Here is a 17,753-nt window from a genome sequence, read left to right on the forward strand (position 1 = left end):
TCCCACTTCAGTTACAATTCCAAATCCTCTTCAACCTCGCGCCTCCTCGCGAGACCTCAACGAGCTGCTTCTTGGCAACCAACACGGCAACCACCGCACAAAACAAAAGCGCTATATTTTTTAATTTGATCAGCACTAGTTTACCGGCCCTCCTTTAAGGTAACTAGCTGTCCCGTGATATTCAATTTTAGTTCTGACTTTTTAAAAATTGGCATCGGCCCCATTTTTTCAAACCGGCTTACCCACAATGCTTTGTCCCTCAACGAATTTCAGTCAAGTTTAGTTTTCGGCGCCATTTTCGACTGGGACGGAGGTGAGCGCTCGAATTTTTCCCTTTATTTTTTATTTTCTGCGTGCGAAAGTGATCTAAAAATATTCGTAAAATTTAAAAAAAAAAATCAGTAATCATTCGGCGTTGGAAAATCGGGACTAGGATTGATTTCAATGGTATTGATGTAGTGGAAATGATTTTTTTTTTAGCGGGATGAGATGCATGACAAATTTGTAAACATGTTGTTTCAGGGAAGTGGCTGATAACTATAATTTTTTTAAACCCAATTCCGGGTATTGCATTAAATTAAACTGAGATATGTGAGTGTCCTCCCGCTCGTTGAATAACGACGATAATTATCTAAGCCAGCATTTTTAAAACATTTTTCATTTTAGAGCAGTTATTTTTTCCGATTTTTTTTCCTCCCGGATTGTAACTTTCGAATGTCTTAGCCTTTGGTGAACTCTAAATTCAAACCGATTCATTTTAACTGAGACTAATATTGGGCAAGAACCATGTCAAATTGTGCTTTTTTAAAAAAAAACTATTTGTGCGCCTATTTAAGGTTAGAGTGACGTAGACTGGCTGAAATATACGTCGTTATGTACAGATTTTTTTTGGATTTGATCAAAAGTTGTTCCATTTTGAGTAAATGATGTGCTCCTTCTGGTGAGTTTTGTCTTTTGTGCTATCTGTATGGTTGACTTTTAGATCCAGCTTTTGTAACGTCATGATGTGGCATTGGATTACAGCAAAGTACAGTAACTTTTCCTAATCTGAGTAGGGTTGCGGCAAATTTGGAATTAGTGGTGGTTCTTTTCAGAAGCTGATTTTTTAAAAATATTTTCATTTTATATCTTAACTGTCTAAAGAAGTGGACTTGCCTTTTGGAGGGGAAGGAATTGTATGGCAGTGAAGGGATGACTTATTTTGCCTTAAGTCCATTTTAGGTTTTAACAATTGCTGGTCTAGGTTGAACCATGCCTGCCAATACGAAGTCTTCCACAGCAAAGCAAAGCACAAAACTGGGTCCGGGGGGAACTGATCCCCTGGATGAGTCTGACAACGAAATGGATATCCAACAAAAGGCAACCGCACTAAATGGAGATGAGACTACAAGAGGTAAACTTGTTTATTTCTATCGTGTATGATTAATTTTACTTGTATTTAAGACTCGTACTGTTGAAAATGAGCGCATTTCATTTCTTGTAATTTTTTAACCAATTGAAGTTGCTATTACTATTGCCTTGTAATTCGTTTTGAGATTGGATTTAACCGCCTGGTTAATTGTTGAACAGGTTGACGATTCCATTGCTTTTCCTTTTGAAATAGTTTGGAATCGTGTTGTAAATGTTCATGTACTTTTACTTTGAGTTAACGGATGCAGTCCCATTCTGTAGAGTGATGAAAGCAATCAACGTTAACTTCAATTTTTGCTAAGATGGTATTTGAACTCCATAAGCTTCATTGACAATTTCAACAGATTACTTATTCCTGGAAAGTTTGTTCTTGGATTTTATGCCGGTTTTCAACATGGACATGTGTGTGCGTTGCAATAGCCAACGTTTATCCTGAAAACAGCTTTTTTGCGCTTTACGCTGAAGCGTAATGGGGTTTGAGTTTTCTTTTCATTGTGTTCCATTTTTTTCCTTTGCGCGTTTTTTGTACAGTACACGAATTGTGGGGGAGGGGTTGAGTTTCTGCAGTCTGGAATACAAAACTGCGTTCGGGAGCTAATGAAGGTGTAAGAGATTTTAACTTAAGAGTTGAGAGGAAGGGTAATTTATGTGCAAAATTATTTTCGTTTTTAAAACACTTGTTCGCGTCAGAAATTGGTTAGAATTAGTTTTTTCTAAATCGTTGCTGCAGTAACTAAAAGCAAGTATTTGGCAAACGTACAAGATTCAATAGCAGTATTGAACTAGTGCAAGTTGAATACTTACTAGCCATTACTGCCTGCCGTACAGTATTTTTGTGTTCAGTTTTTTTGCGTGAATGCAAGGAAAGTTCCTGAAATGTATGCTGTGGCAATGTTTAACAGAGCATCAATATGAACTTTATTGTAAATGTAAAATATTTGACTGTGGAACTGCCTCCCCCCACACAAACTCACAGTGGGTTTTAAACATACACTTAATTAATTAAATTAAAAAGTTAATGCACTTCATCTTTCAAATATGTTACCCATGGTTATGAATATTGATTTTTTTCAACAAAAATGATGCATGAATAATTTCATGAACTATAAATATCAGTCTAGAAAATGTTTTTGATCCATTAAAAAAAACTGGTAGCAAAATATTTTCGGTGTTGACTATTTTTGTGGGAAGTAGATCTTTAACTATACAATTTTTAAGTTTTAATTTTTGAATACCTATACTTTTAAGATTTTTATGTATTAACAGTATGATGGTATCTGTTTTTGTAAGAAAAGTATCAACTTATTGATATTTAAGGTAAACTCCAGTGGCCTTTTATAAAGAAATGTGGTGAAACTTTCAACTGTCTTCCACCCCTTTTCCTTGGTCAAATACTGTTTAATTTGTTTTCTGTTTAGATGTTGTCTCCAAATTGTCAGTTGAACCAATAGATAATCGAAGCTTGGAAGAAATTTTAGTTGGCATATCTCCTCCTCCGCCCCCAGCAATGACCAATGAACCTGGAGCTCCTCGCCTCATGATAACTCATATAGTGAACCAAAATTTCAAATCCTATGCAGGGGAACAAGTCCTGGGTCCTTTTCACAAGGTAAAACTTTTCCAAAAAAATATACTGTTATCTAGTTTCATTTTAAGAAATATGCTGTGCTTGAATTTTGCTTGTGACTGAGAAATTTTGCAGGTTTTGAAACATTTTGGGTGGAGATGTGAAACTGAAAAATGCTTGGTCAGTTCCCCTAAATTTAGAATTGGCATGAATTTGAGATTTAATATGTGTATTTATGTTGTCTTAACACTAAAGTGAGGTTTTTTTACACGAATGCAGTGACATTAATAAAATCCTCATGAAAAATAAGTATTTAGAACTGTTGGTGTAAATGGACAGCTGGGAGTATTGCATGTCACACTTTATGCTGACTGCAACTTCAGTATATGGTGCATAATAATGGTCAGAAAAAAATATTTTTTAAATATCCGCAATGTTTTTTTTTGTACAGAGATTTTCATGTATTATTGGACCAAATGGGAGTGGGAAATCAAATGTGATTGACTCAATGCTGTTTGTTTTTGGGTACCGGGCCCAAAAAATTCGTTCCAAAAAATTGTCTGTACTCATTCACAATTCTGATGAGCACAAAGACATTCAGAGCTGTACTGTGGAAGTTCACTTTCAAAAAATCATAGATAAGGTAATTATACTAATTGCTTGAAATTGTTCATTTTCCAAAAAAAAGTTATACATTTATACAGTTTGAATATTTTGACCACAATACAATTTTAAAATGATTGATTAGTTCACATTTTTTCCATACTTCCTGCTACTTTGAATGTGAGGAACTAAAATATTTAGCATTTAAGTAAAATATTGAATCAGAAGTCCTAATTGGCTTTGTTTTTCTATTTTGGATGTGCTCAATCAGTAAAATATATTAATGTAACCCAATAAAGTTTTATTAGTCTTCATTTGTTAAATACAGTAAATGTCTACACAATGCTTTCTAAGGGTATTGAAATGTGGTAGAAAATAAACCAGTTACTGATTTTCAATGTTTTGCTTCAGTCAAATAGAATAAATGGAAGAAAGCATCAACCAAAACGAAGGAGCAACTTTCTTGCCAAAAATACTTTAAAGGAAATTTTTGTATAACCACAAACTAATTTTTGACTGTACAATCAGTGATTTTTGTGTATTTGTCTGTCTTGTCCAGTAACTGCAGTGGAAATGGTGGTACTGGCATTTTTTTGCCCTTAATGAATAAGATTTTTTTTTGGAGTGATTTTGAAGGTATTTAAGTATGTAAAATTGACCATATAATAGGCAGTACACTGATGAATGTTGTGAAATGACATATCCTGAGAAGTGAGTTAAATGGTAATCAGTTGTACTATGGAAAACTTGAAATTAAAAATTTGAAATCAATTTTAAACATTTATTAAAATATAAATTACTCATCTATCCTTTTCACCATTGTGTATCCAGTATAAGTTTTAATAAACTTTTTATAGAATTGTGCAAAGATGTAAAAGTAATTTAGATCTTTAAAGAAACTAACTCGTAATAATTAAGAGAAATGTTTGTTTTTGTGATCTAACTAAAATCACAATTGTTTAAATTACTATATGCTGCATCTTTGAGTTATTAAACAATTTTTCAACAATCCTTTTAATGAAAGGAGGATGATGATTTTGAAGTTATTCCAAATAGCAAGTTCTACGTTTCAAGAACTGCCTACAAGGACAATTCTTCAGTTTACCATATTAATGGAAAGAAATCAACATTCAAAGATGTAGGAATGTTGCTTCGCAGCCATGGAATTGATCTGGATCACAACAGATTTTTGATCCTTCAGGTAAGTCTCTTAAGATTATCTTGAACTATATTTAATTTCAATGGAAATAGTCTTTTAGGAAAAAAAAATCCATGCGTGTGGAAGAAATTAACCAGCAGAGTTTTTCCTATTCCCTTAAATTGCTGTAGCAGCACATCATGGTTTGCAGGGCTGCTTTCATAACTCAAGCCATTATTTGCTGCTTTAGTGCTTTAAGGCCAATTCAGAGAAAATTGCTTCCTATTCAATGAACTGCTTTACTTATTGTCATTTTTCACATAATCAAGAAACCTCCGGGTAGACATGTTAATGAAAATGCCAGTTACACTTTAGCAGCACGTAAATATTGGCGTGGTGATAATGAAGCCAAAAAACGCCAATATTACTTGTGCTGCTGCAGCGTGACATGGTTTTATCACCGCCAGATCATTGCATTTGAAAAATGAATTTTTGTATGCTACAGAAGAAAAAGACTACTTAAATTGTTGTTGAAGGAATATCCTTTCATGTTGTAAGTGTATTTAGATGCTACTTTTATTTGCTTTAAATTAGTAAATGTTTAGTTCTTGCAAACAACTTGCTGAAATATTAAAAGTAAAAGCCAGTGTATTTGCAGCTGCACATTATAGTCAAACCTAACTTAAGGTTGAGCCCATCCTAATTTTGTATTAAGGTTGAAAGTATTTGGAAAAACATCAGTGTATCACGCATAGCATTTTAAGCAGTTTGTTCACGCTTGTAAATTTTGCCGGCCCAGATTTGAAATTTTACGGGCTGCTCGAGTATGCTAGTTGGTAGCAGTGGTCCCTCTAAATTTCTTTGTGCGTAGCCAGTTTATTTCAATACGTGGTACCTTTTTTTTAAAAAAAAAAAATTTGCATGGTCACACATATATCTTAGAGAACAGATTGTGAGCAGCTCCACATACCTTCAGGACTGGTACAGCTTTGAGGTAACGTTGGTTATGTCACACTTTTTTTTACATACTCGTATCTAAATAACTACGGCACAATGCAGTGTTCTATTTTGTGCCAAAAATTATTAGTATTGGGAATGCAAATTAAGCATACTGCATTAGTTGCAGAAAAAATGTTTACAAATTATTAATGTTCCTCACTTTGCCAGTGCACATTTTTTTTCCCCCAATTTTGTGTCTAATCACTTTTTGTAACTTCCTGGAGATTGATAGGTTAAAATTACCCCATTGTTTTACTAACACTGGGCGGGTAGCCCACAGGATTGGGTGGAACACTGGTTTTGTACCCTGCCCAATGTTGTTGTCCACTGGCTTCGATGGCAAGTAAAATCAGGGTCTAAAACCAGTGATGCGCCCAATCCCAACGGGATATGTTAAAATTATCCCTAATGTGGTTACATCTGCATTTATGATTTCAGGATTTTAACATTTAATCATGACTTAACTCGCATATTTAAGGAGAGATATGTTTAATTTATAAAGTCCTTTTTGTAAATGTCACTTGACAGTTATTTGTGATTAACTTAATAGCTCAGTGAAAAATAAATGTAAATGTGGTTTATGTCTGTATGAAATAAATAAGATGACTTACTGGGATTGCTAAAGACTTGTCAAGGGCTTCAAGTTTCCTGAATCAGTCCTCCCCACTCGATGCCAGAATTGTAACCTGTTGCTCTTGTTGCGACCACGTGAGAAAGGTGTCTCGGGGTCCCTCTCAGCCGTCACCCAGAACAGGATTTAATTTTAAACAGTGTTTTGAGCTCCCATTTGGTGAATCCTTGTTCACTGCTTTCCAATTATAAGGCAAAGAAATGAGCACAAACAGGCTTTCTTCGGTTTAAAGAAAAATAGTTGAAATTTATTAAAACGTAAACTCTAATTCGGTTAATGCCTACGGATGCACGATGCGCCCATGCTAGCATGCATACGCGATACAGACACGCAGATAGGGACAGAAAAGAGCAGAAGAAAAATAAAGTAGAGAAGTTTGAGGCAATATCTGAAGAGATTCTGGTTACTGTACTTCGAGCTCACTGTAGAGTTCTTTTGTAGGTAATTCTTGCTTTTCGTTGGGGTCCAGTATTCTTCTTAAACCTTGTTCACTGTAGGAGACTTTTCTCTCATGGGGTTCATGTGTCTTCAACGGATTCCAAAGCTGGTGAGAAAGATGACAGCAGACAGGAGAGAGATATTCTCAATCCAGGAGCTTTCTGTCTTCAAAAACTGTTTTCTCCAATTTAAAACTTTCAGTCCAAAACTCTGCAACAGCTAGATAATCATGTAATTAAACTGGTCTGACCATATCCATTCTGTGTATTGGGAGCAGGGACTGGTTCTTTTGTTATGACACTGTCTGCTAGTATGCAAAAATGTCTTTCCTGCTAGGGGCTTGGCAATTCCTTAGTATCGGCCCTCTTTTCTTCCCAGCAACAAATTGAAGTTTAATGTCCATGTGGAGAAATTAATGTGCCTCATTCTTGGCAGGTGGAGGTCTGCATGACACCTCCACACCCAGGGGAATGAAATGAGATTTGAAAAAAAGGCGCATTTCATTAAAAAGGTTGAGCGAGAAAAAATATATATAAAGATACAGAAAGAAAAACCATGCATCTCTGTCATTCATTTCCATTCATTCATGAATCCTAAAGCTTATTAAAATTGCCTGTCTTTTCTTGGTGCCGGTGCTGCTTTCATGTCCCCTTTCTGTGGCTGCCTAGGGTCTTTGTGATGGTTGAGGTCATTTTTTTTCAGGAGAGTTAGTAGTGGGCAGGTCTATCCTGAACTCTCTGTGCTTTGGATTCAGGGGATGGGTGGTTCCCTTTTCCTCCGACTGCAGGGGAGGATGTTTTGTTCATATCCCCATTGCTCTCTGGGACACTCCTACCTGCAGGTATTTGTGCAGACTTAACTGCACTCTCCTGTGGCACTTTGACCGGGTGAGGCATCACCCTCACTGTTTCTGTGCCCCCTAGAGGTTTCTCTTTGTCTCTGCAAGTTCCTGTAAATGCTGTTAGCAACTCCGGTGGGATGCTTCTAGAGTCTGCATTTACGTAGGAGGATGTGGGGTCTAACTTTTCACATTTTTCGTATTGTCTGACCGGACAGTAAGGGTTTTCATCTGGGATTCCTCCCAGACTTCCTCTAACCTGACCTCTTGGGTCACTTTTTCCCCTTCCCTGTCTAAATTTTTTCCAGCCTTGTGCCTGTCTGTCCCTTTTTGTTCTCGGCGGGGGTCCCTTACAGTTCACCAGCTCTCTGCTCGAGGGTCCTCCTAACATCGGTACAGGACTTAGGAGTGCAGGTTTCACTGTAGGTTGGAGTTTCCCCTCAACCTGGCACATGTGGCAACTCCTGCAGTACTCCTCCACATCCTTGTGGAGTTTTGGCCAGTCAAACTGCTGTCTTATGCGGGCTTTGGTCTTTAGTATACCAGCATAAACAGCCACTGTAGTCTCGTGGGCCCTTCTTAATACTTCTCTCCGGTATCTCTGCGGCACCACTAACTGGTGAACTACTGTCCGCTCCTTGCTCTCAGGCCTGTGAGGAGAACTCCCATATAGTAGCAATCAGGGACTCCCTCTGCTTCACTTTCAGACTGGGCAGCCTGTGCCACTCCAACCTCTGCGACAGCCAGTTAGTCATGTGACTAAATCTGGTCTGACCACTTCTGTGTATTGGGGAAGCAACGACTGGGTCCCCATTGTTCCAACACTGTCGGTTGCTATGTAAATGTCTTTCCAGTCGGAATTGCAATTTTAAGTTTTAATGTTCATGTGCCTCAGTCTTGGCAGGTGGGGGGCTTGCTTATTGCACTCGAGGGGTATGGGGTTACTTTCCCTTCAGGCACAAAGCCTTGATGACCCTCAGGAATCCTATTAAGCTTTCTTGCACTTGCAGCCATAAGCTTCCTGGGTCTCACTCTTACTGCAGTTAAAGCCACAGCTGCTTCTGTGCTTTCCATCAGGTTTCTGTTTTCACTGAGCGGGTGTGCCCTGATTTAACTCTAGCGGTTTTCCCTTTAGTTTCCAGCAGTCAGCTTTTAAATGCTCTGCTTTATTACAGTGGAAGCACATAGGTCTCCGGGTCTCACTCTTGCTCACAGCACCTTCCTTTTTGGCTGGAGGAGGGCCCCCTGTGTCTGCTGCTTTCCTTTCTCTCCCAGGACTGCTTGGGCAGAGATCACCTTCCCACCCTTTGTCCTTTTCAGATCTGTGGGGTGATTAGGAAAGGTTCTCTCCGGGAAACCAATTTATAAATTAAAGCAAACTTATCAGCCAAAACGGCAGCTTGCCAGGCTCTCTGAACCCGCTGCTCCTCTACATGGAGAGTGGGAGAGAGTGTTTAAATTCCTCTAACAGAACTACTTCCCTGAGATTCTCACAGTTGAACTGTATTTTAAGAGCCCTCAGCCACTGATCAAAAGCCAGCTGCTTATTCCTTTTAAACTCCAGATAAGTTTGATTAGTATGCTTTGTGAGGGCTCTAAACGGTTGGCGATAGGCTTCAGGTGCTAATTCATATGGCCTGAGGAAAGCATTTTTAGTCAGTTCACAATTTGATGAACTGTTATCTGGCAACAAGGAATAAACCTCCATGGGCTTTTCCAGTTAGCTTGCTTTGTAGTAAAAGAGACCAGGTCTCAGCTGGCCATTTTAACTGCCTTGCCAGTTTCTCAAAAGACACAAGAAATGCTTCCACATCTTCCTCATTGAATTTTGGAATTAGTTGAGCGAGTTTTAGCAATTTTGTACCCAGCCCTGAATTATGTCCCTCCATATTGGCCATGCTTTCATTGGGGTTACTCTGTCACCCCTAGTTAACTCAAGCCGCTTCAGCTCTCTTCGGATTCTTTCTGGAATATTCTTTCTCTGTTTTCCCTCCTGCCTTTCATTTTCTTCATGTTCCTTCTGGAAGTCTCACTGTTTCTTTCTCCCTCTTCTGCCTCTCTCTTTTTTCCTCTGTTTCTTTCTCTGTTTTCTAATTCAAGTGTCCTTTGATCCAATTATATCTTTGCTAGCCATACCGTGTCTGAGTCTACTTCTGACACTGCTTCTGCTTCTTCAGATTCAAGGGAAAAATGGTTGGCCTTAGGTCTATAGACTACCTAGCCTTGCCATGTACACTGCTCAGCCATTTTCCTCAACTCCTCCATACGCAGTGCTTTTAACTTATCTCCATTTACTTCACCCTGGCTTGGAGTGCTACTAGCTTCAGTGCAGACATGTTAGTATTCAATCACACACAACCACAAGAAAATCTGTATTAATCTTGCTCTTTTTTTTTGATTGGGAACAATTTGGTTTCCCACTTCCAATTTCTCTCGTTTGTCTGTGGGTAAAATTCCGGATGCTAGCACCCAAATTTCTGTTACGACCACGTGAGAAAGGTGTCTAGGGGTCCCTTTCAGCCTTCACCTGGTCTTACTGTAGCAGGATGTAATTTTAAACACCATGTTTTGAGCTCCTTCTTGGTGAATCCTTGTTCACCGCTTTCCAATTATAAGGCAAAGAAATGGGCACAGACAGGCTTTCTTGGGTTTAAAGAAGAAAAGTGAAATTTATTAAAACTTAAACTCTAATTCGGTTAATGTCTACGGATACACAGTGCGCCCTCTCTAGCATGCATACGCGATACACGCATGCAGATATGGACAGAAAAGAGCAGAAGATGAATCAAGTGGAGAGGTTTGAGGCAATACCTGAAGAGTTTCTTGTTACTGTGCTTCGAGCTCACTAGAGTGCTTTTGTAGGTAGTTCTTGCTTTTCGTTGGGGCCCAGTATCCTCCTTACTGTAAGAGACTTTTCTCTGTAGGTTTATGTGTCTTCCAAAGTTGGTGAGAAAGATGAGAGACAGGAGAGAGATGTTCTTGATCTAGGAGCTTTCTGACTTCAAACACTGTTTTCTCCAGTTTAAAACTCAGTTCAAAACTCTGCAGTAGCCAGTTAGTCACATGACTAAACTGGTCTGACCACATCCGTTCTGTGTTTTGGAAGCAGGGACTGATTCCTTTGTTCCAACACTCTGCTAGTATGCAAAAATGTCTTTCCGGCTAGGAGCCTGGCAATTCCTTGTAATAGGCCCTCTTCTTCCCAGCAACAATTTGAAGTTTAATGTCCATGTGGTGAAATTAATGTGCCTCATTCTTGGCAGGTGGGGGCCTGCATGACCCTCTGATATAATAAAATTCACAATTCTTAAATTTTCCTTATTGACTAGAAAAACTAGCCTTCAAGAGTGGTTTTCAATAAAAGTTTGAGTGATGTGAATTCTTGTTCCAAACAGGAGCAAACTAAGCGAACCTCTTGAAGGGTAAGAGCTAATCCAAGATGGTCAGGCTTTTAAAATTTGAAAATCGTCCATGAATAATTGACTAGATTTCTTTGAGGAGATGACAGACCTGGTAGATAGGGAAGAGATGGCGGATATAAACTTCCTGTTATTAAGGAAGGAATAGATCCTAGTTTACATGATTGGCTACTACACAAATCCAAAGCCCAATAAAATTGATTGCCAAATAGTTGGTTTGTAATCAAAACTAATCATAGTGGATGGGTAGTGAACCTGCTTGACAGCTATTGGAGTGCCACAAAGTTCAGTGTTAGAATCCCTGTTAACTTGTATAAATGACTGCGGAAACAATTGTAGCCAAATTTGGTTTAGTACCATATCAATTTACACAAATATAGCAAGCGGGGAAATAGCCTATACAATTTAACAAGATTTAAGATTAGGACACTTGGCAGAGGTACAATTGATGATGATTATGTGATAAATTGAAATTTACTTTGTATCTGTAAATAAGCAAAGATAGATTTTGGTGGTTTTAATGGATTGGTCACTGCATCAGCACAATGTCCCATGCTGATAAAAAAAAAACAGAATTTTGATGCATGGCAAGAGGTGCCATCGATTCACAGAGGTCATTTTATAACTATATTTGGCCTTCATATGACTACATGTATATACTGCAAGCAGTTTTGGTATGCTTTAGGGTGGCGCAGTGGTTAGCACTGCAGCCTCACAGCTCCAGCGACCCGGGTTCAATTCTGGGTACTGCCTGTGTGGAGTTTGCAAGTTCTCCCTGTGTCTGCGTGGGTTTCCTCGGGGTGCTCTGGTTTCCTCCCACGTGCCAAAGACTTGCAGGTTGATAGGTAAATTGGCCATTATAAATTGCCCCTAGTATAGGTAGGTGGTAGGGAAATATAGGGACAGGTGGGGATGTGGTAGGAATATGTGATTAATGTCGGGATTAGTATAAATTGGTGGTTGATGGTCAGCACAGACTCGGTGGGCCGAAGGGCCTGTTTCAGTGCTGTATCTCTAAACTAAACTTATTTCAAAAAATATGTTCAGTTATTGAAGATGGTACAGAAAAGGGCTGATCCCAGAAATTATGGGCATGACTTTAATAATTGATTTCCTTGTGTCATTTATCTCTTGAAAAGAGGAAACTGAGAGGATATGGTAAAAGTGTTCAAAATGTTAAATAGTTAGGCAAATTGAATCCAAGTAAGCTTTTCTGCTGCATTCAGAGTAGAAACAAAAGGGGTTGTATTTACAAATAAAGATAGGAAATGTATTTTTTAATCACAAACCTTTAATGGGTTTCACGATGGAACTCAACAAGTGCTCGTCAACAAATGCACCATGGTATTAATATGGATATGTGACATACATGGACTGAAAGTTGTCTCCTCTCTGAAACTCCTTTCTTTACTAACTAATGAATTAGGAGCTCCAATGCAGTATTGCGGGAGTTGTCGGAGGTGTTGTCCTTTCAAATAAGATGTTAAATCAAGACCCCATATGCCCTCTCAGGTGAGAGATAGAAAATCCCTTGGCATTGTTTCAAAGAGTGGCAGGGATGTTATTGCTGGTGCCCTGGCCAATATTTATCCCTCAGTCAACTTCACAAAACTGCATTGTCTGGTCATATCACATTGCAGTTTGTAGGATCTTGCTATGCATAAGTTGGTGGCCATGATTCCCAAATTACAACATTGAGTACTTCATTCAAAAAGTACTTCATTGGCTATACAGGGCTTTGAGATGTCCTGAGTGTTCTATTCCAGAAAGCCAGGTGGTGAAGTATGGTAGAACTGGAGCCAATCTTTACACGCACTTTTTTACATTTATTAGAGATGCACATTACAAGCATGCACCTCCTAACCCAACAACCACAGTTTGAATCTGTTCCTATTTATAAGAACAGAAATGAATTCCCAGTTCATGCCCACATTTGCATACAATTAACTCTAAGGTCATGAAAGGCGCTGTATAAATCCATTCCCTTTTTTGTAAGGGTACTGGTGTGTGTAAGTGGGATGAGAAAATTTGGGAAGTTTGTAAATATCTGTAACTACTTTTTTTTTTGCTTGGTTCTAGAAAAGTGAATAATCTTTTCTGTGTCGATATGAGTGGAATAGGGTGAGAGCACATATGTAATGGTAGGTGCTGGAAATAGCTGATTACTTTGCCAGGCATGAAGAACCTGGCTGCTTCATTGTGCAGCAGAATCTGGAACCAGTGGTACAAGCCTAGGTTGTGAAAGTGTATGCAATTTTATTTCAAGAGTGCTCATGTAGGTATTTACATATCATGGCTCTTTTCCTCCTAGATGTTTTGCAAGTTTATTTTTTCATTTAATAGGGCCTGTTATCCTCTCTCCTTCCTCATTTGTTGTCCTTTTCTAGTTTTTGAGCATGCATCTGTCGCCAAGGAAAATGTTGTCTTGCTTTATCAGACAATTTTATACTGGCAGGGCACATGGAAGTGATTGCCTTGTGAGAATTTCACCTTAGAAAATTTGCTTTTAATTGCTTTCTATTAGGTTTTATAGTTTATAATGCAAGTGGACAAAGATTATAATAATGTAATCAGTGAATGATAAACTGCAAAACGTGTTGGTTAAAGAGTGGTATTAAGTGCTGATGTCTCCAGTTCTAATAGTTGTCCATTTTCAAAAGATGAAGTTATGTATTTGGATTAACTCCATTGTATGAAATGCTGCTATTTTGCAGCTGTTCACCTTGAATGCTAGTAGGCAATTATGTAGCAATTACAGTACAAAGATAGGCCATTTGGCACAACTAATCAATGCCAATGTTTATGCTCCACATGAACCTCCTTTCATCCTACTTCATCTAACCCTATCGGCATAACCTATTCCTTTCTCACTCAAGTACAGCCATGCTATATGCCTTCTTTACTCCATGTGGTAGTAAGTTCCATGTTCTAACCACTGGGTGCAGAAGTTTCTCCTGAATTCCCAATTCTATTTATAATTCCTAGTTTTGGATTCCACCCCCCCCCCCCCCCAAAAAAAATTGGAAACATCTTTATCTACCCTATAAAACACCTTCATAATTTTAAAGACTTGTATTATTCCATCCCTCAACCTTCTGTTCTAGAGAGAAGAACCACAGCTAGTTCAGTCTTTTCTGATAGTTATAATTTCTCAGTTTTTGTTTCAACCTTGTAAAACCTTGACTGGTGTCTTTATTTTATCCTTTTTGTAATATGGAGACCAAAACTATGTACAGTACTCCAGATCTTTTAATGGAAAGGTACATGGCAATGGGGAGAGCCTAGAGGGATAGAGTTGGATTGCTCCAGCAAACAGCAGCTCAGACATGATGGGTTGAATGGCTTCCTTCTGTGCTGTCAAGTTCAGTGCTTCCTTAAATTGCATCTTAAAATGCAGATTTGAAAGTAGTTGAATTGACAAAGATATGAACTTTTTCACTACTTTCGTTCCCTTCTCTTCAGTTTGGTTGTCGCCTAGTCGTTTTTGTTATACTTCAACAGCTGATTAGGACAAAATGAGGGGAGGTAGTCAACCTGCCTAGTAGAAGTGACACCAAACACCCAGGTTGACGTTTTTTCTTTGTGGTCCAATTCTGCACCAATTTGATCAATAAGCAACAGCCTGACAGTCATACTCACCAAATCATACCTTAAAGCCAGTGTCCCAGCACCTGGTATGTCCTTTCCCACCGGCAGCAGCAGAATTGTATTCCGCCACAATCTGTAACCTCATGATCTGGCATATCCCTCACTCTATTACCATCAAGCCAGGGGTTCAACCCTGGTTCAGTGAGGAGTGCAGGAGAGCAAGCCAGGAGCAGCACCAGGTATATCTTTTTAAAAAAAAAAAATAAGCAGCTAGCCTGGTGAAGCTACAACACATGCATGCTAAACAGCAGAAGCAGCATGTGATGCAGAGCTAAGCAATCCCAGAACAAATGGATCAGATCAAAGCTCAGCAGTCCTGCCAAATCCATTTGTGAGTGGTGGTGGACAATTATACAACTAACCACAGGAAGAGGCTCCACAAGTATCCCCGCCCTCCATGATGAGGGAGCCCAGCCTGTCAGTGCAAAAGAAAAGGCTGAAGCATTTGCAACCATCTTCAGCCAGCAGTGCCGAATGGATGATCCACCTTGGCCTCCTCCTGAGGTCCCCAGCATCTCACATGTCATTCTTCAGCCAATTCGATTTCACTGCACGTGATATTAAGAAATAGCTGAAGGTGCTGGATACAATAAAGGCTAAGGGCCCTGACAACATCCCGGCAGTAGTACTGAAGACTTGTGCTCCAGAACTAGCTGCATTGCTAGTCAAGCTGTTCCAGTACAACTACAACACTGGCATCTACCTGACAATGTGCAAAATTGCCCAGGTATGCCCTGTCCACAAAAAGCAGAACAAATCCAATTACTGTCCCATCAGTCTACTCTCTATCTTCAAGGTGGTGGAAGGTGTCGTCGTCGTCAATGCTATCAAGTGGCACTTACACAGCAATAATCTCCCCCTTGATTCTTTAGTTTGGGTTCCACCAGTGCCACACGGCTGCAGATCGCATTATGCCTTGGTCTAAACATGGACAAAGGAACTTAACTCGGTGAGGTGCGAGTGACTGCCCTTGACGTTAAGGCAGCATTTGACCAAGTGTGACATCAAGGGGCCTGTTCAGCACTATTCGCGACACCTCTGTTACTGAAGCAGTCCGTGTCCACAGCTTGGGCTGATGTGTGGCGCCAATGTTACTTGCCACTTAAGTGCCAGAAGCTTGACACCATCCAGAATAAAGCAGCCTGCTTGATCAGCACCCCATCCATCACCTTCAATATTCACTCTGTCCATCAGTGGCAGCATTGTGTACCATCTACAAGATGCACTGCAGCAACTTGCCACACCTTTGACCGCATGTTCCAAATCCACAACCTTTGCCACCTAGGATAAGGGCAGCAAATGCATGGGAACACCAGCATTTGCAACGTCCCCTCGAAGTCGCACATCCTGACTTGGAACTATATTGCTGTTCCTTCACTTGCTGGGTCAAAAACCTGGAACTCCCTTTCTCGCAGCATTGTGGGTGTACCTACACCAGATGGACTGCAGCAGTTCAAGAATGCGGCTCGCCACCTTCTCAAGGGCAATTAGGGATGGGCAACAAATGCTGACATTGCCTGCGATGCTCAAATCTCATGAAAGAGGGAAAACAAAAGGGCAAATGTTAGCCAGCTCCTGAATTTAATTTGTCATAAAGCTGTCATTTGCAGATTGGTGGGGAATGCAACATGCATATGCTTCCAGCAGTTGAAATGGCAATGAGTTGTCCAGGCTACTCTTCACAGTCTTCTCTTTTTTTTTTGTACTCCCTAATATTACTATCTGCAGCATTACTGCAGAGACGAAAGGAACTTGGATGTATAAAACTTCAGCAAATCCTAGCCAACTTAATTAGCTTGGACTGCAGACTATTTTCTTCTACTTACAAGATCAAAACAAATTAATGTGCATTAAAAGATTAACTTCTTTCCATCACCCATGTTTCCTTTTTGTCTTCTGAACTGAAATGGGGAGAGTATGGCCTTCTGATGCTGTGTGACTTTCCTTCAGAAAGGACTGCTGGGTCAGGACTACGGGTTTGTCCACAGAACTGATGGAGGTCTAAAAGAATTCTCATTTATAATAAAGCAACAGTAGATGAAAATTTTTCAGTGCTTGCATGAATTGCTTATCAATTGGAGTCAATGGTCCAGCTCAACAGTGAGGCTGGCCCATGCTACTCATCAATTCCTGTGCTACATCCGATTCCTGTTTCCTCAGCCTGGTGCTGGATTGGCTGGCTGATTTATTAGTGTGGAGGTCACCAAGCTCAAATGTCTGCCTTGGAAGAAGTTTGGCATCTTGTGCAAGTATCCCAGCCTTTTTAGAGCAGAGAAGACTATTTTAAACCCTCTGATACTGATTTTATATGTACTTTTGTTCCTATTTCCATAATAAATTCTCATGACAAATATTTATGAAAATTAAGACAGAAGTAAGAAGTGCTTTGCTGGAAACTTTCAAAGCTTAGTAAATATTGTAATAGTACCTGATTATGGGAAAATACCTATTGCAGTAAGTTTATAAACCAGTTAAGTGTGCTCCTGGCTGAGGTATGTTAGCTTGGTATCTAGTAGGAAAAGCATTGGCATCCATCAGAGAATAAATAGAGCATTCAAGAACGAGAAAAGCTATAATATTGAATCAGTATAGGCTTATGAAAGACATACCATTGTTCAAAAATACAATATGATCAGTGACTATTTTTCCATACTGTTTACTGTAAAACTAAATTGCATGGATGTCGTGGGAATGGTACTGGTGTGTGGCAGTGATTACTTGTCTTAGCATGTGGCATATGTTCATCTGTAAATTATGGAAGCATTGGGGAGAGGATCTGGTGGTGGAAGTATTTATTTGGAGGGGTTTCCAAAGGGACGGAAACAGCACATTGCCGCATATAGTCGGAAATGCAGGGGAGAAGATTGAGGATCATGGATAATTGTTTGGGATAGGTTGTGGGGGGGGGGGGGATGCGGATTGGTGTTAGGGTCCTAGAAATTTTTAATGACTAAGATCCAGAACTGTTGGAGCTTAGATAATAGTTTTGATTGATGGGGCAGCAGAATTAAGACTGCAAACTTCCACAAATTCGATTTCTCCCCCATGAGGGCTTTCTCTGC

The 17,753-nt window shown here is 39.5% G+C and overlaps 1 protein-coding gene across 5 annotated transcripts in view; it reads left to right on the forward strand.

The window, feature by feature from the left end:
* Nucleotides 1-242: 242 nt before the first annotated feature.
* The window catches only part of smc4 (structural maintenance of chromosomes 4), an 85,645-nt gene continuing 68,134 nt past the window's right edge, over nucleotides 243-17,753 (forward strand). For 2 of the 5 annotated variants that reach the window (XM_068042165.1, XM_068042170.1), the window contains exons 1-5: nucleotides 258-313; nucleotides 1,212-1,393; nucleotides 2,829-3,019; nucleotides 3,429-3,620; nucleotides 4,605-4,781. In XM_068042165.1, coding sequence (XP_067898266.1) covers nucleotides 1,252-1,393; nucleotides 2,829-3,019; nucleotides 3,429-3,620; nucleotides 4,605-4,781 — 702 coding nt within the window. In that variant the 5' untranslated portion in view covers nucleotides 258-313; nucleotides 1,212-1,251. Of the gene's footprint in view, nucleotides 314-425; nucleotides 448-922; nucleotides 941-1,211; nucleotides 1,394-2,828; nucleotides 3,020-3,428; nucleotides 3,621-4,604; nucleotides 4,782-17,753 lie in introns of those variants that run through there. The other 3 variants (XM_068042167.1, XM_068042166.1, XM_068042169.1) reach the window with 3 other exon arrangements.

The sequence above is a fragment of the Heterodontus francisci genome, chromosome 11 (assembly GCF_036365525.1).
Source record: "Heterodontus francisci isolate sHetFra1 chromosome 11, sHetFra1.hap1, whole genome shotgun sequence".
Taxonomy (NCBI): domain Eukaryota; kingdom Metazoa; phylum Chordata; class Chondrichthyes; order Heterodontiformes; family Heterodontidae; genus Heterodontus; species Heterodontus francisci.